At 35.4% G+C, this 24,458-nt stretch overlaps 3 protein-coding genes and 1 long non-coding RNA gene across 4 annotated transcripts; 3 read left to right on the top strand and 1 right to left on the bottom strand.

Moving 5' to 3' along the window:
• The first annotated feature begins 8,501 nt into the window (after positions 1-8,501).
• On the top strand, positions 8,502-9,795 carry LOC121811517 (histone deacetylase 6-like). The gene is made up of 3 exons (XM_042212398.1): positions 8,502-8,716; positions 9,223-9,348; positions 9,426-9,795. Exons 1-3 carry the CDS (start codon positions 8,538-8,540, stop codon positions 9,601-9,603), a joined length of 483 nt encoding a protein of 160 aa, XP_042068332.1. The 5' UTR covers positions 8,502-8,537; the 3' UTR covers positions 9,604-9,795.
• Positions 9,796-14,174: 4,379 nt separating this feature from the next.
• LOC121810934 lies at positions 14,175-16,182 on the top strand. The gene is made up of 2 exons (XM_042211675.1): positions 14,175-14,296; positions 14,864-16,182. The coding sequence occupies exon 2, from the start codon at positions 14,868-14,870 to the stop codon at positions 15,867-15,869; it is 1,002 nt and encodes a 333-aa protein (XP_042067609.1). The 5' UTR covers positions 14,175-14,296; positions 14,864-14,867; the 3' UTR covers positions 15,870-16,182.
• Positions 16,183-16,452: 270 nt separating this feature from the next.
• Positions 16,453-18,302, bottom strand: LOC121811186 (PXMP2/4 family protein 4-like). The gene is made up of 4 exons (XM_042211989.1): positions 17,894-18,302; positions 17,572-17,809; positions 17,007-17,131; positions 16,453-16,928 (listed from the first exon to the last, which is right to left on the bottom strand). Exons 1-4 carry the CDS (start codon positions 18,239-18,241, stop codon positions 16,839-16,841), a joined length of 801 nt encoding a protein of 266 aa, XP_042067923.1. The 5' UTR covers positions 18,242-18,302; the 3' UTR covers positions 16,453-16,838.
• Positions 18,303-23,637: 5,335 nt separating this feature from the next.
• LOC121741140 lies at positions 23,638-24,458 on the top strand. The gene is made up of 2 exons (XR_006037789.1): positions 23,638-23,705; positions 24,181-24,458. It is a non-coding gene; the product is annotated as an uncharacterized LOC121741140 (long non-coding RNA).

Here is a 24,458-nt window from a genome sequence, read left to right as displayed (position 1 = left end):
TTTTTCGCCGAGAGCTTACTTCTTGATTCATCCAAAACGTGCGAGCCAACACTAAAAGCGGACTCGACGGCGACGGTGGAAGCCGGAACAGAAAAAATCTCCTTGGCCATTGAAGCAAGGATGGGAAAATCTTTCTCGTGGGTTCCCCACCAATCGAGGACGTCGATTTGGGCGGGAGGAGTAGGACCTTCATCACCAAAGGAAAAGAGTGATTCAAAATATAAATCTAATTCACTGACCATACCTGAGGACCTTCCGCCGGTGCTGTAGTTGTATAGGTCGGCTAGTTGGGATTGCGCGTCGGGGTCATCATAATCGGCTTGAAATGCAAAGCCATAGTTATGTTGTGGAGGAGGGGGTCTTCTGACTTGGTGAGTGGTGTTATACTTGGTTTCATATTCGGTGTAGAGAGAGCGCAAGTTATACTCGAGGTTTTGTTGCACAACTGACCGGTCCGGGAGGTTTATTTGAAAGGTTTCTGAGAGGTCGACTCCAAATTCGTCACTGGTATCGGATTGGATTGCTTGAAGGGGACCAAGATCAATTGAACTCAAATTGTTATAATAAAAATCTAAAATTCTAGAGGTACCTGCTAATTTCCATTTTGGATCCAATACCTTTGCAATCAAAAACACGTTAGGAATCTCACTGAAATACTTGAGCCATTTTTCAATCATATAATACAAAACGCACATTAACTCGGGAGAAGAGGAAGCATTTTTCATTGAAGTTTTAAAACCAAGGGATATGTACATGCAATGCTCCAAAACACGAACAGCAGTGCAATAATAAACACCCGACAATTCAACAGTAGCATTTTTGAAATATTTGAACAATTTAAATAAAGCCAAACTGTTATCCCAACAACTATGCGAAAGATATAAATCACGGTAGGGGTTAGTTCTATAAAAATCACATAAAGCATCTTTATGTGTCAAGGTAGAATTCAGACAATCATATGTCGAATTCCATCTATGAGACACATCCATAGTAAAATTCGTGTACCTGACATTCTTTTGATGGCAATATTTCTTCCATGCTTTGCCAATAGCTGGCTTTTGATGGATTAATCTAACTGCATTTCTAATAGGAGAGACATGCTTTTGCCATAATTCAAGGGCATCCTGTACACATAAATTTAAAATATGGCAAATGCATCTTTGATGAAAATACTTACCTCCAATTACCGGTGTACAAGCCGCAATCAAATCGGCAATACTTGCGGTGTTGGCAGTTGCATTATCAAAACCAATAGAAAATATCTTGTTGCATAGCTGAAACTCATTCAACACTTGTATAATCAAAGAAGCAATTTCTGGTGCAGTGTGTGGACTTTCAAATTCTCTAAAACCAATTAAACGCTTGTTCAAAGTCCAACTGTTGTCCACAAAGTGAACCGTAATACCCATGTATGAATGACGGTTAAAACAATCCGTCCAAACATCTGAGCAAATGTTCACCCTGTGGCCCATGTTAACTAAATAACGTGATAATTCTACCTTTTTCTCCAAGCACTGCCGAACGGTAGATCGTTGCACGGTCATTCGACCTATTCTTTTGATTGCTACATTCAACCCACTTTGCATAGTAACCTCAAAACTTTTGTCATCAAAAACATTAAAGGGCATATGCTTCATAGCCGCCCATCTAGTCATTGTATCATCAAAATTCTTTTTATCATATTTAAATAGAGGCGCACCTGACGAACCCGAGCCGGCGCCAATCGGGAAACCTCGTCCATAACATCTCGACGACTAGGTCGTCGAGATTTTGAGGGACGCGTAGTGCTTTGATCTTGGGCTATTCCCTTGCCCCGATCACCACGTCCCGATCCACCACGAGAAGAAGACATATTGAATATATTGATAAATGAAAAGTAATATGGACTTGGAATAAAATATGTATGAAGTATAAAAGAAGTGGTAAATTATGAGCACAACAAATATAGTAGTGAGTAGAAAGTGTAGAATTAAACTTGCGCAATTAGAGAGAATGATGAGAGAATAGAGAAATGGAGATTGAGAATGAAATCCTTGTTAACACAAGAATGGGGTAAGGAAATATGAAGGAGAAGTGAGGTATTTATAGGAGTAAAATTGGAAGAAATAAAAAAAAAAAAATTCAAATTTCAAACTTTCAAATTTTCGGCCGAACCGCCGGTTTACCGCCTGAACCGGCGGTTCAACCTCAAAACCGGCGGTTTTTCCACGAAACCGGCGGGTTGGTCCACGGTTTTCCGACACAAACCGCCGGTTTCTGACCTCACCTAGCCCCCTACGCCTGAAAAGCTTCCGGAACCGGCGGAAACCGGTCGGAACCGCCGGTTCAAACCGGCGGTTTTCCTCCAAAACCGGCGGTTTTCGCCCAAAACCGGCGAACCGCCGGTTCATACCTATCCCTACTTTGAACCCCTACGAACCCCTACGAACCCTAGCCGTTCGACCCTTTGAACCGGCGGTTCGAACCGCCGAACCGCCGGTTTTGAACCGCCGGTTCACGGTTCAAGTTATGCCCGAACCTGAACCGGCCCTTATGACCCTCCGACCCTTCAGCCGGTTCAACCCGCCGGTTCCGGGCCCGGTTCCGGTTCATGAACCGGCGGGCCCGAACCGGCGGTTAACCGGCGGGCCGGGCCGGATTGTGCATGCCTACTGTTAGCAAACATGTTTCGCCAAATCGCTGCAGCCAAGAATGGCCATGCACGTGTGCTTGTAAACTTGCACCATTTTGTCTTAATTCAATGAATACATTTATTTTAATCTTATCAAAGAGAGAATATTATCCATGAGGAAAGTCATTGTAATTAGTTAGAGTCCATTCAGGCCGCAGTAAATATGTTGAAAAAATTATGGATATTAATTTGATTCTTTGTTTGCGATCAACAAAGCTTAATTTTTTATTTTCATGCTAATTTTTATAATTAGTTATAGAAACAAAATCACTCTTTGATAACCTGATAAAAAAAACTTTGCTACGTTGTTTTTTTCCTTTATAGTAGACGACCAGCTTTGGATACCTTTAGATTAAATCTAACAGATTAATTTACAAATATAATAGCATTACAAAAATAAATCAGTGTCTGCGACAAAACTGCCAGTGTTTTGAGTCTAATTAACGAGAGCTAGTGATTAGGTGGTCCATAAAATTTATAGTTTGTACACTTTGTACTAATTGTAGATTAATAATTTAATTACTCATACTAATTATGCTGCCAACAATTAACTTTCTCCTACATGCATGTGCTATTCCATAGGAGTACTAAATAAATTGGTCATTTTTTTCATAACGTGTATCACCGCAGGCATCTTTTATGTAAATTTAAAAAAACACTAAACCACAACTAATTATTTAAAATTAGTTTTAAGCCAACTTATGTGGTGATTAATTACAATATCCTGTCACCTTTTCATTGAAAGTAGAATATATGTATACAGTGGCGAAGCCAGGATTTTTATGATGGGGCCCAAGTCATTGTTAATAGTTATAGGGTTCATTCGATGTCGGTGATGTCGGAAGCTCAAAATAATTAATATTTAATATTTTTTCATTTTTTATGTAAGAATAGTATAGATGGAAATGGATTTTCAATTATGAAGTGACAAAGATTTAAAATTAACATAATTATTGATGTAAAAAATAACAAATAGAAAGCATGTTCCAAAAAATATAAAGCTGAGAGAAATAGAATATAGTACGTAGTAATATTGCATTAGAATAAAGAAAAGAGAAAAGAAACTAGCATATGTAGAAAAAGAGATATATGTCGCAGCAAAGATACGAACTTCGACCTCTAGGTTGCAAGACTACACCTCAAACCAACTACACCAGAAATAGTATACTTTTTTTAGTGTAGTTTGCATATATTATATATACTCACTCGACAAATTGATGGGGGACCAGGGCCCCCCGGCCCCAACATGGCTTCGCCACTGTATGTATATAAAAGTTAAGAGTGGAAGTTGTTAAAGGGAAAATAAAGAGGTGGGCTTAGTTGGTTAGTAAGTAGTTTAGGAGTGATTAACAAAATAATGGTGGTTGGAAAAAAGTTGAATATGCATCAAGCCATGTGACTTAAAGTACACTCATTTTGAAGTGCAATTCAGATCTAAAGTAATACTACATCCATCATTTGGTCATGTTTGATATACAAGTAATTATTTAATTAGTTAGACAATATCTAAAGTCATCACTTACTAATAACTACAATTATTGTTGCTTCTTACCTTCATATCTAACATTTATATTTCCATCTTAAGAGTGACTCTCACTAATCTAAACTTGAAAGTCACGGCTATATATGATTTTAGGGCATTTGCTATGCATCAATATTTTGTGGTTCGACCGCATTGTTGATGATTATGGTAAGATTTAAGATAGGTTCGAAACGGTGATATATTAGAGGTTTTGCTGAAATTTTGTGATTGTGCAGTAACAAGCTAGTGAAATTTATGTTGTTAACATATAGCAATCATAGTGTTCTATTTTATTACATGTAATAAAAAAAATAGTACTATATTTTAGTTGTCTATTATGTTCGTTGAGCAGAATTGAAGCTATATTAGTAATATTACTATTTGATTCAAGTTGTGAATTGAAAGTTGTTAGGTTAAGTGTCATATTCCAGGTCTTGTCTCCTTTTTCTTAAGAAAAAAGAAAATCACATATATGGAATTAATTAAAATCTGGACCAGTTCACGGGTAAAGTGCAGTTTGCGATCTCTCATGTGAATATTAATAGGAGTATTTGTTTCTTTAGTACTACAAGAGAGAAAAATAAATACTTGGCACATTATTGTGTTACAACTAATAAATTCCGGTGTGCAGAGAGATTAAACCCAACAAAAGTAGTCATCTTATAACTCATAGTGATAGTACAGTACAAGAGAGAAAATACAATTATGGCACATTATTGCGTTACAATTAATAAATTTATGTATGGAGAGAGATTAAATCCAACAAAATTGATCCTCTTATATAACTCAAAATGATATAATCCCAACTAACTAAATTGAGTTTGTTGTGACTATCAATATTTGTTTTTTTTAAGTACAAGAGAGAAAATACAATATTTGGCATACTATTGCGTTTCAATTAACAAATTCGGGTGTTGAGAGAGATTAGATCAAACAAAACAATCCTCTTATATAACTCAAAATGATAGCCCCAACTATTAAATTGAGTTTATTACCAACTTATTACTACTAATGAATGGAGTATATTTACAGCAATCAACTCGACATAAACATAGAATCAGAAAAAAAAAGTACTTTGAGAAAGTTGGTGATCAGAATATTTAAAAAGTGAATCGAGAGATTCATTTTGAACTAAATCAGTAAAATAAATTCAAGATCTTGCCATCACAAAATCATCATTCTAATATTAAAAAAATCTAATGAGAAATTTGTGTAATACAAGCAAAAAGGAAGAATATGAATCAATGTTATTCAATATTCTCCAGAAAATATGACATATGCTTTGAATAGATCAAAAAAATGCTAGATATTGTTCAACTATCAAAAGGGAGTCAATAAATTGCACTACTACAAAACGAAGACAATGATTTCATAAAGAAATTAAATAATTAGCTAATGAGTAATTTTGTATAATTCTGACAGCAGAGAGAAATGATAATATCCAAAATTCAGATGGAAACGTAACGAAGAAAAACCAAAACAGAAAATGAGAAAATAAAAGTAAGAAACGTCAATACTATGAAACCAAATTACACTCTGATTGTTCAGAAATAAATCCAAATTCGATCACAGATTGGGTAATCACTGTCATGACAAATTTCTCAGATGATTGGCTAAGGCTAACATTTCAAAAAAACAACCTAGCAGAGACTAGGTTGATTCCGAAATTGTGGCACACCCTTTGTCAAGATTTAACGGTACTGCAAGACAAAACGATAGTATCAAGATGACACACAAGTGAAAATTATAAACAAAGAGGTTGTGATTTAGAACAAAATAAGATACCTTGATGAAGCCAATTTCCTTTGCATTGCTGCGGAAGCACTGTCTGCAGCACATTAGCCCATACTTTCTGATTATACCATGAGGATTTCCGCACACACGGCTGCCAATATTTAACACCAAAAAGTTTAGAAAGCTAGTGGAAATGAAGTGACCGCAAAGATGATGCAACTCCACAACTAAGGACTGAGAAAGAACATAACATCAAAAGTATCTAAAACAGACCGCAATGATGATGCAATTCCACAACTAAGGACTGAGAAAGAACATAACATCAAAAGTATCTAAAACAGCAGATGCAAAGCGTTACGGTGGAATTGACATAGTTGAGAACTGAGTACTAATTTGTAGATGAAAAAAGATGTAATTGAGTTTCCAACTAAAGCAAACAACCAGTTAGAAAATTGAAAGACAACATTTCTTATCAACATGAGGAAAATTGTAATGTTAGCTGAAACAAGTGCACAACACAAGAGTTTTATTGAGCACTATAATTTGAAGGAAAGTTAATGGAGTAGTAATTTATTCATCCCAGAACCAAAATGAAAATCATCTTACAAAAGATGTAGGCAGATGTAGTGAAAATAATGCACTAATGTGTCGGAAGAAAATATTAGTTGCAGGATAGCAAAAATCACAAATAAACAAGCTCATTATCATCAATGAAAATTATGATTGTAGAAATGTCTGCATACCATGATGAAAAATCTAGAGAGTTGAAAACCAGACTATGATACCACCAGCCACGACAGTAAATAAAAACAAACAGAAAAATAACATTAAAAATTACAAACAACATAAATCTCAAAATAAAAAGCTCCATAAAAAGCGCTAGTAACCAGAAATTTTGATGAACAATTATAAAAGCACTCCTCAGTTTTACAAATACAGCATAAGAAATAACACATAAACAATAATCACCAACTACGATCCCAAACAAAATTCCAGAAATCAAGCCAATTGCAACAATCGCATAAATTTCAACACGGAAACAAGGTGCGCATAATTACAGAATCAATTTGTCACCATAATCATAACTCAGCAGCAGAAGAAACAACAATAACGACAGTGGTGCGAAAATCGGTTGGAGATTTAGAAAAATTAGGAGATACCAAGTGCGGGATCCAGGACCGTAGTTCTTAGGGTGAGAGTTCCAGATGTTGGAGTGCCCCATTGTTTTCTCTTTTCGCCGGCGATCGGAAACCCTAGATGCTGATCAAGCTTGAGGCTTTGGAGAAAGCTGCCAATGAGCAGTCTGTTAAACCCTAATGTCTTATATATGCTTAAAAAAAGGATTACTTAAAGATAATAAAATAGCAGTACTAATAATTTTATAAGTACTAAGTGGTAATTAAAAACAATACTTATTTTAAAAAAAAGACTGGGTTTGTATTTATTACTATATATTATTAATTCAAATAAGAATTATATCCAGGGTAAATAGTAATTATCGAACATATCTCAAATTTAATAATTTTTCAATATACTATTAGTCTAACGTAATCTTTTTGAATTATCAATTTCATCTTTTCAAATTTTATCAGTTTAATTAAATGTTTTTTAATAATTATTTATAAAATTAAGATTAAAATAAAGTACTTAATATTCTCATGTACTGTACATCTTATTTTTCAAAAGAGAAAATATAAAATGAGTATCTAAATAAGTCATACCACAACTTAGCCCTTGAAATATACTTTGAGTATAGAAATTTATGATTTGGTGTAATTTATCGCTAATTTTCTTAAGTTGTTAACTCATTAATGCAATGTATTAAAAATGTTAACACGATGACATTGAAATGTTAACATAAACTTAGCTGATTTAATACATTATGTTGACATAGATATTTAAAATGTCAACACAGTATATTAAAATGTCAACGCAAATTTGTATTGATAATTTAATGTGATCGTATTGACCATTTTAATGCGTTGATGAGTTAGTAAATTAGTAATTTAAGAAAAATTAGCATCATAATACACCCCTAATCTCATATATTTAAAAATATATTAATCTAAACCAATTACAAATATGCACAGTCACTCGATCAGTTATATAATAAATAGATTTTTATTTAAAAGTTGTTGGCCTTCTCCTTTCCTTTATGTTAAGGTCAAGAAATCATTTTGGAACACAACTAGGAGGTACTCCCTCCGTGCATGAATAGCAGTCCCATTTTTATATTTTAGTTCGTCCGTGAATAAAAGTTTCGGTTCACTTTTACCATAAATGATATATTCCCATAACTCATTCCACTCATTTTTTCATTCAAAACTAATATAAGTGAGATTTATATTCCACTAACTTTTTTCCACTTACTTTTCTTAAAGAAAATGTTAAGAAAAATTTATAAAAGTCAAAGTTGGATTTCTTATTTGCTTTTTAACTAAATTTATAAAGAAAATGAACAAATCGAAATTTAATTTTTTAAATTTTTATAAAATAAAAAAATATTAATATTATTTTCTAATATATTAAAATTAAATAAACAGCCTTTAAATCAAAAGGAAGATGGTACTCATTTCTCTATACAATAAATAATGAATATCCGTAGAATCGATGGCGCAGCAGAGTTCATCTTCATCGTCTTCCTCTGTGATGATGGTTGAATTAGACGATGGGTTCTCATTGGACGGCTCGGAATCTGGGTGGGTGGAGGCACGAATTCACTGTGACCATCTCGCTTCCTTGTCTTCCGATCTCCTACACATTCCCACCCCCGACACTCCATGCCACAGGTCTACTTTCTTAAACCCTAATCAATTTTTTTGTTAAATTATGAATTGAATCATGCTATACAGGGGCTCCTTTTAAATGTATCTAAACTATGAACCCTAAACCCCCAATTTTACCAATTTGCTGATATTATTGTTTCATTTGGTGTTGCAAATTCGCAGTAATCATAACTAAATGTTTATACACTATAAACAATTGTTTATAAAGGCAAAAATATTAACAATGCAAGTAATCAAACAATTTTTGACAGTACATTGCTTTTGGATATTCCATGGTTGTACTTGTACATCAATCATAGTGTGTGTCTCTATCCTTGTCAACGAAGGTAAACAAGGCGTTGAGAGAAACGAGTTTGTTGGATTCTCGGTGTAATTACTTTTGGATATGCTTGTCCATTTGAAGTGTAATTACTTTGATCTAAGAGTTAACCATGATGCAAATTTTCTTCCCTATGTTATTTGGCCAATATCTGCTTCTGTAAAAATTGACTCGATTGAATGATACAAAGGTGTCAGCATCCAAATGAGAACTGGCTATGCTTATGTTGCAAGGATGTTCTCTGTAGCCGATTTGTGAACAAGCACATGCTAGAGCACTATCAACAGACAAATCATAACTTGGCTTTGAGCTACAGGTTTTTCACTTATTCTGAGATTCTCTTCCCTACGTGGGAACACTTGTTTCCTGTACTGATTGCCTTTGTTGACTCAGTGATCTATCGGTCTGGTGTTTCTCCTGTGATGCTTATCTCGATGCTCAAGTAATGCAGCCATTACGCGCTGCTTATGAAACTGCATACATATTGAAGTTTGGTAGCGCTCCACCATTCCGAGCAATTGAGCTGGTGCAGACAGTAGGTACGGAAGCAAACGCCTCAACTGGCAATTGAGGCGTGGTTCTCTATTTTCCTATGAGTTTTTATAGAACCCTTCTACTTTTTCCCCTTTAGTTGATGAATAAATACAGTATGTGATCTTGTTTTCATTTTGGTTGGATTGCCAACTCCTTGTATATCTATGGTCTCCTTGTCAATATATTGCTCACATTCACTTTAAAATAAAATTTATTCCTTGTCGGCTCACCCAGAAAGGTAAGCATCACAAACTCAATCGAGCACTCTCCTATGGACACACACTATAGTTGAACTCTTATAGTATAACAAACACAGGTGTAAGTAAATAAACATACAATTGTTGACTAATAACTACACTTATTGTTGCTTCTTACCTGCATATCTAACATTTAAATGTCCATCTTAAGAGTGACTCTCACTAATCCAAACTTGAAAGTCACGGCTATATATGATTAGGGCATTTGCAATGCATCAATATTTTGTGGTTCGACCGCATTGTTGATGTTTATAGTAAGATTTAAGATAGGTTCGAAACAGTGATATATTAGAGGGTTGGCTGAAATTTTGTGATTGTGCAGTAACAAGCTAGTGAAATTTATTTTGTTAACATATAGCAGTCATAGTGTTCTATTTTATTATATGCAATTAAAAATAGCACTATATATTTTAGTTGTCTATTATGTTTGTTGAGCAGAACTGAAGCTATATTAGTAATATTACTATTTGATTCAAGTTGTGAATTGAAAGTTGTTAGGTTAACTGTCCTATACTCCTATTTCAGGTCTTGTCTCCTTTTTCTTAAGAAAAAAGCAAATCACATATTCACATATATGGAATTAATTAAAATTTGGACCAGTTCACGGGTAAAGTGCAGTTTGCGATCTCTCATGTGAATATTAATAGGAGTATTTGTTTCTTTATTAGTAGTACAAGAGAGAGAAAAATATATACTTGGCACATTATTGTGTTACAATAAATTCCGGTGTGATGAGAGATTAAACCCAACAAAATTAGTCATCTTATAACTCATAATGATAGTACAGCACAAGAGAGAAAATACAATTATGGCAAATTATTGCGTTATAATTAATAAATTTATGTATGGAGAGAGATTAAATCCAACTAAATTGATCCTCTTATATAACTCAAAATGATAGCCCCAACTACGAAATTGAGTTTGTTATCAACCTACTACTACTGCTACTACTAATGAATGCTAATGAACTCGACATAAACATAGAATCGAAAAGAAAATATTTTGAGAATGATGATCGGAGTATTTAAAAAGAGAATTGAGATTGATTTTGAACTAAAATCAACAAACAAATTCAAGATCTTGGATACCTTTGCCATAACAAAATCAATATTCAAATATTAAAAAATCCAATGAGAAATTTGTGTAATACAAGCAAAAAGGAAGTCAATAAATCAATGTGATACAATATCATCCAGAAAATATGATGTGTTTTGAATAGTTCAAAAAAATGCTAGATTTTGTTCAACTATCAAAAGGGAGTCAATAAATTGCACTACTACAAAACGAAGACAATGATTTCATAAAGAAATTAAATAATTAGCTAATGAGTAATTTTGTATAATTCTGACAGCACAGAGAAATGATAATATCCAAAATTCAGATGGAAACGTAACGAAGAAAAACCAAAACAGAAAATGAGAAAATAAAAGTAAGAAACGTCAATACTATGAAACCAAATTACACTCTGATTGTTCAGAAATAAATCCAAATTCGATCACAGATTGGGTAATCACTGTCATGACACATTTCTCAGATGATTGGCTACGGCTAACATTTCAAAAAAACAACCTAGCAGAGACTAGGTTGATTCCGAAATTGTGGCACACCCTTTGTCAAGATTTAACGGTACTGCAAGACAAAACGATAGTATCAAGATGACACACAAATGAAAATTATAAACAAAGAGGTTGTGATTTAGAACAAAATAAGATACCTTGATGAAGCCAATTTCCTTTGCATTGCTGCGGAAGCACTGTCTGCAGCACATTAGCCCATACTTTCTGATTATACCATGAGGATTTCCGCACACACGGCTGCCAATATTTAACACCAAAAAGTTTAGAAAGAAAAGGGGGAATGAAGTGAGGGCAAAGACAATGCAATTCCACAACTAAGGTCTGATAAAGAACATAACATCAAAAGTATCTAAAACAGCAGACGCAGAGTGTTAGGGTGGAATTAACATAGTAGAGAACTCAACATGAGAAAAATTGTCATGTAAGCTGAAACAAGTGCACAACACAAGAGTTTTATTGAGCACTAAAAGTTGAAGGAAAGTTAATGGAGTAGTATTTTATTCATTCCAGAACCAAAATGAAAATCATTTTACAAAAGATGTAGGCAGATATCATGAAAATAATGCACTAATGTGTGGAAAGATAATATTAGTTGCAGGGTAGCAAAAATCACTAATAAACATGGCCTTTATCATCAATGACAATTATTTAAAAAAAAGCAATCATCAACAGCATACATCGTTAGACCTGGATGCCAGAGTAATGGGGCAGGTTAAACAGAACTATCAAATGCATTGTGGAAAACTCTAATGTCTGCATACCATGATGAAAATCTATAGAGTTGAAAACCAGACTATTATACCACCAGCCACAACAGTAAATAAAAACAAACAGAAAAATAACATCTAATATTACAGACCATATATTTCTCAAAATAAAAAGCTCCATATAAATTCCTAGTAACCTTAAATTTTGATGAACCATTATACAAGCACTACTCAGTTTTACAAATACAGCATAAGATAGAAGAAATTTTACAATAATCACCGACTACCATCCCAAATAAAATTCTAGAATCCAAGCCATTTGCAACAATCGCATAATTTTCAATACGGAAACAAGGTGCGTATAACAGAATAACGATAACAAAATCGGTCTACATATCTTACTGAGCTGAGCTATGACACAATTACAGAACCAAATTATAACCATAATCATAACTCAGTAGCAAAAGAAACAAAAATAATTGGAGATTTAGAAAAATTAGGAGATACCAAGTGCGGGATCCAGGACCATAGTTCTTAGGGTGAGAGTTCCAGATGTTGGAGTGCCCCATTGTTTTCTCTTTTCGCCGGCGATCGGAAACCCTAGATGCAGATCAAGCTTGAGGCTTTGGAGAACGCTGCCAATGAGCAGTCTGTTAAACCCTATGTCTTATACTATATACTAAAAAAAAGGATTACTTAAAGATACTCCATAAAATAGGAGTACTAATAATTTTATACTAAGTGGTAATTAAAAACAATATTTTTGTAAAAAAAAAGACTGGGTTTGTATTAATTATATACTTTATTAATTCAAATAAAAATTATATCAGTAATTATCGAACATATCTCAAATTTCATAAATTTTCAATATACTATTAGCCTAACGTAATATTTTTGAATGATCAATTTCATATTTTCAAAATTTATCAGTTTAATTAAATGAGAGCAATTTTATTTAATTATGAGAGAGATGAGAGCATCCAAATTTTGATGAAGAGGTAACAAAGAAAAACCAAAACAGCAAATGAGCAAATAAAAGTAAGAAAGATCATAGTACTATGAAACCAAGTTCAAAAATAAATTAAAATTCGGCCACAAATTGGATAATCACTGTCATGAGTCTCATAAACACATTTCTAGGATGATTGTGTATGACTAACATTTCAAAAAACAACCTAAAATAGACTAGGTTGATTCCCAGATTGTGGCATACCCATGTCGAGACAAAATGACACACACGAGTGACAATTAAAAACAAAATGTTGTGAATTAGAACAAACTAAACTACTTTGATGAAGCCGATTTCCTTTGCATCATACTTTCTGATTATACCATGAGGATTTCCGCACACACCGCTGCCAAAATTATTGGACGAAAATAATTAGAAAAAATATCATTTATTATAAATATTCATTGTATTAAATTAAGAAAACTAAAAAAAATAAAAACCACCGGCTGGCGGTCGCCGCCTCACCGCCCCTTCCACGCCGCGCACACGGCTCCGCCCCCCGTCGCGGCTGCCCTCCTATTGTGGACACTCTTATAGTAATACTTCATCCATCACAAGTTACTTGAGTCGTATTCTATTTTGGATTGTCCCAAGTTGTTTGAGTCATTTTTCTTTTTGGCTAAAAATAAAATATCTAATCATACTTATTTTATTCTTTCTTTTACTTTACACTCTCTCATCTCTTCTACTTTATTCTCTCTTCTAATTTATTTTAACTCACTAAATACAATTTTCTTAAATATTGTGTCGAAAAGAAACGCATCAAATAACGTGAACATAGGTAGTATTTTGTATTTTGACGAGGTAAGGTGAAGAAAGTCTTGTATAGGTACTAGTGTTCCAAAAGGCATAGTACATGAAACTAAGTGCGTTGACAAAGTTGACTCTAACTGAGATTACATCTAAGTGCTAAATAGATGCACGTGCCAACTAATTTCCAAGAATATCGGTTGTATTTTGCAACTAACTTTTATTTTATTTTATTTTATTTTATTTTATTTTATTTTATTTTATTTTATTTTAGGAATTACACTCTCAAAGCCATCTGATCAATTTGAGGGGGACAAGAATAAACCCCTTCGAAAAGTAAATAAATAAACAAAAAAAGGAAAAGAAAAACTCCACGCTGCTCGCGAACTCCTACTCTCGTCGACTTCTACACTCCTAATTCCGAAACCAGGTAATTTCTCGCTTTCTACTTCTGTTTCCACTCGAATTTGATTTTCAGCTACTGCGATTTTATTTCTTTGGAGAATCGCGAAGTGGGCTTTCCGATTTTGATCGTAATTTGGGTTTCAGTAGCCTTTGTCGCTTTGATTGACGCATTCAGTTTCTGGGTTTTGTTTTTTTCGCAATTATATCGAATGGGTTTGATCTAATTATGCAATTTGGGATATATACTTATTTTCCCCTTATTTTGTAATTGAATTTCTGAAGTTGATAGTCTGCTGAGTTCATCGTCTAGTAATTATGAAAATTGAGTGCAATTTGATGGCGGTATTAATAAAAATTGAATCTTTTTTATGGGGTGGTAGAGATGGCGTTTCAAATAGAAAAATTAGTGTTGATGAACTTCAATTATGCTGATCTGTATCCGTGTGTCTTTTTTTGCTATGTGTTTAGATTCTAGAGCAGAAGAAGAGCTTTAATTAGTGATTATTGATTGATTAATGTCTTATTTGATGAGTATTGGTAGTGTTAGTACATATTTACTAGAGTACTTACTGGGATCTTGGATGTTGAGCAGAGTTATGAAAATGGTGGCCAACAGTAATTTTTCTCGAATTGACACAATAGAGCTGAAAGAGCTTCTTTTTGAAAAGATCGGGCACCAAAGAGGCCGGACCTACTTCGATCAGCTGCAGAGATTTCTGTGTTCGAAGCTGAGCAAGGCTGACTTTGATAAGAGCTGCATAGAGGCAATTGGGAGGGAGAATCTCTCGATTCATAATCGCCTCATCCGATCCATCATCCAGAATGCTTGTCAGGCTAAAACCCCGCCTCAAAAAGCTCGAAAAGTTGAGGCCCTTGGTGTCAAAGTTGCCAATGGCCACCCGAAGAATCATCTTCAATCTATGTATGGAGACGCATTCCCTCACTCTCCTCGCAAATGCAGGTCTCCGATCAATCGCAAGTTTCGTGATCGCCCTAGCCCTCTTGGCCCGTTGGGCAAGAGTCCTAGTCTCACATATGAAGAAACTGTTTCGAGGATACAAGAGCAGCAAAGTGCAGCAGAGTTGCAGACTCTCTCCGGCAGGCCTCCAACAGCCGCTGCATCAGTTGAAGATGGGGAGGAGGTCGAACAGCGTGCCATGATCCCCGTTCCTCACAGATGGAGTTCTATCACTGCTCCTCTTGGTGTTTCTCTCGACTTGGATGGTGTCCGCAAAGCATCCCATTCTGGCCCGTCTTGTCAAACCAATGGTGAATTGCCCGATACAAGATCCTTGGGGCGTTGTTTGCAGAAGAAGCTGGCATCGGAGGGAGTTGGAATTACACTAGATGGCGCTAACCTGTTGAATAAGGGTCTAGATGTGTATCTGAAGAAAATGATTTCGCAATGTATAGGTGTTGCTGGATCACGAGGCGTGGATCCTCACACTCTCGCTAGACATTCAAATGGAAAGAGGAGAATGCAACCGTATAATGCAAGTGTGTTGGATTTTCGGGTAGCCATGCTGTCGAATCCATCCGTATTCGGGGAAAATTGGTCCACACAGCTTGAGAAGTTATGCAACCATGCCTTACAATAAGCTCTGTGACTCGGGAGCAACTCATTCGACAAATCAAATCAAGTGAATTTCTATACTATTTGACTCAAATTTGACGATAACCCCAGGCGAAAACAAGCTGTGGATCTGTGAATGAAGTTAGTGGTGTTTTCAGCTTTAGTTGTAGGAAGAGGAGAGTGTTTATACAGTGATTTTACACATCTGGTAGAGTCTCTTAGAGTTGAGAGATCGTCATTTTTTTCATCCTAATTTGGCAATGTTTAAAGTTGCTAGCAGACATGTATTGACTTTGTTCATGTCATTTATTGTATATATAAATGTCTATTTTGTCTCATCTTCTCTTCTCACTGTCATTTGCTGTCACAAGTTGCATTTGGATACATGCTGTGCTGAAATTCAGTTTCAGTTAACATCATATCTGATGACATACTACTCTTTATTGAAAATACATTCCCAATAACTAGAATCTTGACCTTGATGTTAATCAATTAAGATACATTCTATTTTGGGTACATTTGGAAAATTATAAGGGTAAAGAATCTTGATCTCGATGCTTATTAATGAAAATATATTCTATTTTGGGTAGACTTAAGTCTTAACAGTGTTTGGAGAATTATAAGGGCTTATGCTGAAGTGTTTCGACATACAGAATAATCATCTTACAACTTTTAGGATTAAAATAAATTCAGTTGCTGAAAATTTTATATACTATTAAGTGAAAGAAAATGATATAATATGATTGAGACAACAAAAATAACTGAGGCAAGGAAACAGTGCCATTTCCAAGCAGAAGAAACTAAATCTTCATCAATAGTCTCTGCCAAAAAAAAAGGCAAAAACTATCAATTCACCAGATTCTGTAGTCTCCACTGTGTGAACGACGAAACCCTTTCGCTTCTTCTCTGGTCATGCCTAGCAATGTATGAGCCGAGGTAACCAAGCTGCCGCCTGGGAATCATTCGAGATAAGGCATTGAAATGGATCTAGTAGTCAAACTCCTACCTCGTCGACTTTTTCTAAACCTGCCCTATAGGTCAGGTAGATTGTCCACAGATACGAGAATGAGTTGGTCACCAGAGGCTGCCAGAGAGAGGGAGATACATAGCATTAGCAAATATTGAAAGATGGAATTCAAGCAAAGAGAAAGCAACAGTTCACCTGTAAATGAACAGGCACAAATTTGAATGTGATGAAATCACATATCGGCCAGTACATCACACCTCTAAGTAACGTGGGGACCATATCGCGTTTCAACCTAGCAACAATCTCGGATCCACTCTCACCTGTGAAGCACAACACCAAAGTGGAAGAACTCATTAGAAGCCGTCATTATATATCAGCTCAACCTAGCCATCTCTTGCAAGGAGGGTATGTTCATCCCATCATGTAACCATATAATGCAGATGGGAATCGAATCGACATATGATGCAGACGGAATCATGGAACTGTACTTTCGAATCCAAAGCATATCCAGGAAACAAGTTTACTAAAGCAAAATTTCAGCAAAATAGCAGCAGCAACTGCTGATCAAATGTCAAGATAGCACATGATCACACTTACAATTACTAACATTTAATAACTTTTGAGCAATGAATAATTATCATTTTCAAATGATTTATCATCAAATTCAACTATTGAGGAACAAGCAATTCCTACTCTATAATAAAACGCCTAAAATTGAATTTGTATAAAAAGTACAGGATTGATAGAGAAATGGTGGCACCTTGCAAAGCAGCATTAACAGAGAAGAACAAAGCAGTGACAGTGGGGCCATACACCGTCTGCCCCAACGCCATTTTCGCAAACGTCGACAAAAGATCACGCTTTGGAAACACTCGCGACACGAAATTGAACCAAAAATGCAAAGAAGGCCCCACTATCAGCATTCCATACCCAGCCATTCTCAGAGTCCTCGCCAAATCATACCCCTCTCCACTTCCCCCCACAATCGACACAATCGTCTGAATGCAACAAAATTATCAGCAACAAACAAGGAAAAAAACATCACTAAATCCTCAAATTCATTTGATTTCATACAGGTTTACCTGAGACGACAAATCGGCGGCGGTGTAGATGAGGGCAGCCGTGACGGTTTTGGTCGCGACGGGTCGGGTTTTGACCATGCCCAAATACCAGCTGACAAACCCGAATCTCGGCGGAGAGGAAGACCGATTGGAGGATATGGCGCTGGGAGAGGAGAATTCGAAGTCCTTGCATTTGCGCGAGATGGAATGGGGGAAACGGGCGAGCCATTTTGATTGCTGGAGTTGGTGGGCGAGAGGGCTGCTGATTTTCTTCGGGGGATCGGGTAGGGAGTGGCTCGAGCGAGCGAGTTTGGGAGAACGGAGGAGGGATTGGCGGTGGCGGAGGAGGAAAGTCGCTGCGGCGGCCATTGATATGAATGGAGGTCTGTTGCTTTGTTTGGCGTTGGGGTTTTGCACTTTTTTTAGAGAGGTTTTGCACTTTTAAAATGTCCAGAAAAAATGGGAAGTTTGGGGCTTGACGCTCTATCTGTACGCGTGATTTCACCTTCACTTATTTTTATTTCTTTAGGACCCGTTTGGTTCATGTGATATGTCATGATAGTACATTTTATCTTGCCAAAACAGTGTATATTCAACTGTTTGGTTTGTGAGATCCGAGCCCGTGTACCCTCTCAAGGCACGTCACGAACTGCGCAATTTCACTGTTTTTGCCTAGTAATCTACATAAATCAGAATTGGTGACTAATTTTAATTACGAAATTGAAAATTACCCTTAATTTGCTTTATGATTACAAATCAGGATGACGAATTTAATTTGAAAAATTGACAATTACATGTGTTAATTTGCAAATCAAGTTATAGGAGTACTAGCTAATTACTAAATTAATTTTTATAATAATTAATCACATTTTTAAACATATAAATATTAAAATAAAGGGTAATTTTGTCTTTTCAACTACTATCGAAGATATATATCTTGTATACCAACAACATAAAAACCTTACTTTTTACACTATCTTAGCTTATCATCACTTCGGCCCGAAAATTTTATCTCATCATAACTATCTTGTATATCTCATCTGTAAAACCAAACGGGTCATTAACATCTACAAATCATAGTAAAAAATTGAAAATTATGTTGTTTACGTATTTCTTTTGGTAAACACATCTAACACTAATACATTATTGATGACAACATGGAAGAGTATAAGTGTCCAAACGAGTAGTGGGTATTAAATGTTTTCTGACTTGAAATCTGCCATGTATCGGATTCCCGTTACCTGAAGATATCGAGAATATGATCAGGATTGAGTATAATAAATAAGAAACTACCGGTTCGTCCTTCTTAAATTTCTCATTCATTCCCAATAAAATCAAAATCTTCATTAATTCCATGATTGGTTGTTGGTTATGCAAGGCTAAATTAAATGCTCCATAGTCATATTGAACATTATACAAAAGAAATTTAGTAAGTGTGTGTAAGGAGGGTTAATTGAGTTGATATAAAAAAATGTGGAAGGGGTCGGGTATGCCCGCACCCGAGAAGTCGGGTATCAACAAAGTCATCGGGTCAAGTGTTGGGTTCGAGTACCCACTTTTGTCACGTCTAGGGAAGAGGGGTGTGAAGTGTGGGTGAAGATAGACAGGGTATAGGAGTCGGCGAGAGAGAGGGTTTGCAACAAGGAAAGACATGCACTAGTAGTGAGATCATGTGCATAGGATATTATTTTACTATTAATATACTCACTGTGTCCATGAAAATAGAAGTTTTTTCCATTTTAATATGTTCCATAAAAGTAACATACTATTTATATTCTTCGTAACTTTTTTTTCTTCTAATAAAGTGACTCTTATTATCAACTAATAATCCTCCAATAGTTTATTTTAGTCTACCTCTCTCAAACTATACCAACTGCGTATTAAAATTTGTAATATCTAAGATCATCTCCAGCCATTTACACCAAACTCTAACTCATTTTTGAATATATATATAATATAAAATAGTAATTTTACTCAAACTATTTACATCAAATTCCAATTTTACATCATTTTTAGTATATGCCTCACAAAATTTTTAAAATAGCTACAATACACATCTGTATTACTTCGCAGAAAAATGCAAAAGTAAATTTAAATTTACAATATAATTGGAAAAGATTTTTACATAAAAAATGAAATTTAGAGGATGTGATTGGAGATGTAAAATTACTAAAGTTGAAAACTGTGGGTTTAAGTTACCTAATGCCGCGAGTGGGCAAGTAAACCTCGTTAACGTTGAACATCTAGAAGCATGCCACAGAGAGTTTGGTAGTTTGGCCACAACCAACTCTCATGCAACACGTGGCGCGGATGCATTGATCTGTACTTTCTAATTTGCCAACTTTTTTTTGTGGTTTTCTAATTTGCCGACTTCTCTCACAATTAATTAATTTACCCTAATTGAAGAAAGTATTATTAAACTATTGGTTTAATATTAATAATAATATGTAAATATATTATGAAGAAGAAAGTGGTAAGTTATGTAAAAAAATTGTATATCAAGAATAATATATGGAGAAATAGAATTTATATATAAAAAAAGAGATTCATTTTTGTGGATATATTAAAAATGGTAAAAATATTTTTTTTAATGAAAATATCAAAATAATAAATACTGACTATTTTTAAGAGATGGGAGTTGTTGAATATATAAGAAGAACAAAATATTTATGTATAAAGTTAAATAGTTAGACAAAAATAGTCGAGGTACTAAATGGACCTCCATATGCTTATATTTAATCATTAAGTATAGCCAAATTTAATTGCAAAGGAAAAAGATTGCTAGGTGGACCTCTACTAGTATTTAAAGTTTAAGCTTAATGATTTTGTTTATTATCAAAGAGTTCAAGCTTAGCAAAAACTAAGAATTTCGCTTGTTAAAGCATCCGCAGCGGTGATCGCTGGGACGGATGTCGTCCGTGCCGATGGCACGGCAACGCGCTGTCCGCCGCTGCGCTCTTGCCACTGGCACGGCGCTGCTCGATGCATCGAGCACGTCTGTGCCGTTGAGCAGGTTTTTTCAAAAAATTTTAAAAAATTTTGAATTTAATTTAAAAAATCAATTTTTAAATAAAAAAACTTCCCAATAAATTATATCTGTTTTCTCACCACTTTTAATTTATTTATTAATTTTTTTCCCAAAATTCACATTTTCATCTATAAATACCCCCACTTCCACACAAAATATTTCCCACCACACTACACAATTCTCATCTAAATTCTCTCATGAATTCTCAATCTTTCACTCTTACAAAAAAATGTTCGGCTTCGGCGATCACCCCTCCGACTCCCACGATTGGAACAACGAATGCTTCGGCTCACAACCATTCCATAGTCCGAAAATGCAATTCTCAGCCCCTCCTCAAACCCAAGGCTCTCAAGTTCTGGGTCCGCACCCAGGGAGCGGCGGCTCTCAAACTCCTCCTACTCCTACTCCTACTCCTACTTCTACTCCTGGGGTGTCCGCACCCCGTCCACTCCAGCGGAGATGAATCAGTTATTCAAAGCCTATTTGGTTCTCTCCGAAGATCCGGAGGTTGGCACGAACCAAAACGGAGATAGGTTTTGGTGGCGCGTCTCTCACCGGTACAATGAAAACTGCCCGGATGGAACCATCGAGCGCAATGAGAGTATGGTGCGCAATGCCATCTCCAGAGCCAACGAAGAAATCCAAAAGTTCCAGGGGTATTACCTCCTGGAAGAGCGGTTGGCGGGGAGCGGCAGGAGCGAGCTCGACATCATCAGTGCCGCGTTGGCGACCTACTAATCCCAACATTACAAACCGTTCAAGTACCTCAGTGTTTGGCAGGAGGTGCGCCATCATCCGAAGTATATGGGAGGCGTATCATCCTCCTCATGCTTCTCCAGCAAACGATCGAGGTCGGTATCCCTATCTGACGCCGGCGAGGACGAGGTGGCTAGCCAGCTTGCCGGAGCTAACTCAGGTAGCCCCAACGCCCCGCCCGAGCAGTTCCCAACGCCGGCCGCAAGGAAGGAAGAAGGCGACGGCCAACCGCCGTCGCGCCGCGACTCCATCCGCCTCCGCCCCCGCTCCCTTTGTGCCACCTCAACCCCCTACCAACTCGTTGTGGACCCTTTTGGCTCAACTCAATTTGGCCGATAGGTCTCGGATGACTCCCGAGCAACTTGATTCACATTTGACAATGATACGGGGTCTCCGAAAAACATTGGGGATATGGCCAGAGGACTAGTCTTCCACGGGGGTATTTTTTAGCCTTTAATTATGTAATTTTTAATTTGTAGGATTTTAATTATGTACTTTTTTGTTTTTTAGGATTTTAATTATGTATTTTTTATTTTTAGGATTTTAATTATGTAATTTTAATTTTTTTTAATTTGTAATAGTATTCTGCGTATTTTTAATGCATTTTAATATTATGAAAATGTTTTTTATTGAAATTGAATAATAGAATGGTGAGACCCTTGAGCATGTCCTTGCGGAAGAGCATGTATATGGGTGTTGTGCTCTTGGGGAAGAATAAGGTGTAAAAAATTAATAAAAGTGGATTCAGACCCACATCATGCTCTTGCCAAAGAAGCATGGATGTGGATGCCTTTATTGAGAATCCAACGTCAGACGGCAGAATAAATTTGTTGAATTATCATGTGGATAATGCGTTGCATGAGTGAAATTATGTTTAGGATAGTGCAATTACGTAGAATAATTAATTTTCATCTCACTAATTGCATATTCTACATATTTATTATTGTTGCAAACTAATTAACTAACATTATTTTGTTAACCTTTACTGTATTGTCATGCGATTTGAACTGTCACAAACTTTCATTTTAATATATACAAGTTGGTGTATGCTGTTTTTTCAATAAAAACTATCAATGCAACTTGAATTTTTCACAAAACTTGTAAATCTAACATAATTAACTCCTTTCAACTGGACTGGATTTTGACTCATGATTGATTAAATTTATTATCGGTATGTTGGCCAAATAACATAGTTTTCTTGGTTTTTCCTTTTGCATTTCTAAGATTATTCCAAAGCAGCTTGAAGAATTTTTTTTTCTAAAAATTCACCAGAATATTACCATGAGTAGAACTGTATAAGTAATGTGCTTTGTATTCTTTATGCACCGTACAAGAAAGGAATATGACAATTCATATATATAGGTACTGTACTAAAAATCACCATATTTTTCTTTAGCATCAACCAATTTTTTCTTGTTTGTTGCTTGATTAGTAACAAGGAGTATAATTTTATAAAATACTACTAGTACTTCTTAATTAATCTCTTAATTCTAATTTGTTTTTTTTTTTTATTTCTTTATGAATACTACTCCATTAATCATTCGACCCCAAAAAACATAGTTATTTAAAATTAAAATAGATTTTAAAAAATTCATAACTTAAAAAAATGATTCAGACGATGCAAATAAGAAGAATAAAATAAAGAGTGAAGATAAATGAAATGTGAGTTTAGGACCACAGATTGGTCGATCAATATCGAATCATGTTTTACTGAAAGTGACAATGTAAAAAGTGGTTTTGCATCTTGGAAACCTTCACCAGAAATATGACACCAGAACTTATTCTGTTTAATTTGTATGAATGCATTTATGCATGATTAATGCCTCCACACACTCTCACACTCTTATATATAAGATCAAATAGCTAGGTTGTTACATTATAATATAACCAAATTAGAGTGAGCTAAATTTATATATATATATATATATATATATATATATATATATATATATATATATATATATATATATATATAGAGGTGTGATCAAATAACATGGGCGTGACTGCAGGAATCAACAACATGATGCTGATAATCAAGCCATTCCCACTGTAAGTATTTTACTACTATTTCTTAAACTTCATTTTTCATTTTATACACTTTTCATTTCTTAAACAAATAGATACTATTGATTATCTCAAACACAAGATCATTTGAGCTTTGTGGCTTAGGCAGAATTTCCTTTATTTTTAGTTCAAATTTTTGATTAATTGCTAGATATCGAAAAACCATGACTGCCTTTATTTTGCACATATATATCGAGAAAAGAAGACTTCAAAAACGAAGTCATTTTGGTAATTTTTTGAAAAGTTAATATTGCAAAATTGCAAGTAAAAAGAAACTCTTCACCCTCCCTCGTAGAAACCATTACTACTCAATGTATCTATTTCCAAAAATGATATTATGATTTTACCACTGATTCCTATCATTCACTACAAAAAACACATGATTTATCGACCGAAATACCGATCGGTAATAGTCATTAGTAGCGATTTAATTCCTTTGTTGGGTGTTTATTAAACCTAGACCGGGAGTGCGGTGTATGAGCAGTTTGGCAAGGTCGTGTAAGGAAAAAACCGCGGAGAAACAAGCGGAGGAGGGGCAGAGGACGGGGTGGTGGATGCCGGACCCACGTACCGGAATATATTTTCCGAGGGGACAAGAGCGGGTGATGGATGATATCCCAAGTGGCGCTGCTTCGTTTGATTGTACCTTCTGGTTAAGGGCCATTGATGGAGTTGATGTTGATCATCATCATAAACAAGATCCATCATCATATAATTAATAGTATCTCTTCCAAACTC

The sequence above is a fragment of the Salvia splendens genome, chromosome 7 (genome assembly GCF_004379255.2).
Source record: "Salvia splendens isolate huo1 chromosome 7, SspV2, whole genome shotgun sequence".
Classification (NCBI taxonomy): Eukaryota; Viridiplantae; Streptophyta; class Magnoliopsida; order Lamiales; family Lamiaceae; genus Salvia; species Salvia splendens.
Note: the sequence above shows the minus strand (reverse complement) of the source record. Positions and strands in the feature narration are given on the sequence as shown.

Excerpts from the sequence above, each read along its gene's own strand:
- LOC121811517 (XM_042212398.1), top strand. The coding sequence starts at position 8,538 with ATGGCGCAGCAGAGTTCATCTTCATCGTCTTCCTCTGTGATGATGGTT. Across the intron at positions 8,717-9,222 it reads CCCGACACTCCATGCCACAG|GTGTCAGCATCCAAATGAGA; the intron begins GTCTACTTTCTT and ends AATGATACAAAG. Across the intron at positions 9,349-9,425 it reads AACTTGGCTTTGAGCTACAG|TGATCTATCGGTCTGGTGTT; the intron begins GTTTTTCACTTA and ends TTGTTGACTCAG.
- LOC121810934 (XM_042211675.1), top strand. The coding sequence starts at position 14,868 with ATGAAAATGGTGGCCAACAGTAATTTTTCTCGAATTGACACAATAGAG.
- LOC121811186 (XM_042211989.1), bottom strand. The coding sequence starts at position 18,241 with ATGGCCGCCGCAGCGACTTTCCTCCTCCGCCACCGCCAATCCCTCCTC. Across the intron at positions 17,810-17,893 it reads CCGCCGATTTGTCGTCTCAG|ACGATTGTGTCGATTGTGGG; the intron begins GTAAACCTGTAT and ends TGTTGCATTCAG. Across the intron at positions 16,929-17,006 it reads TTGTGCCTGTTCATTTACAG|CCTCTGGTGACCAACTCATT; the intron begins GTGAACTGTTGC and ends TCTCTCTGGCAG.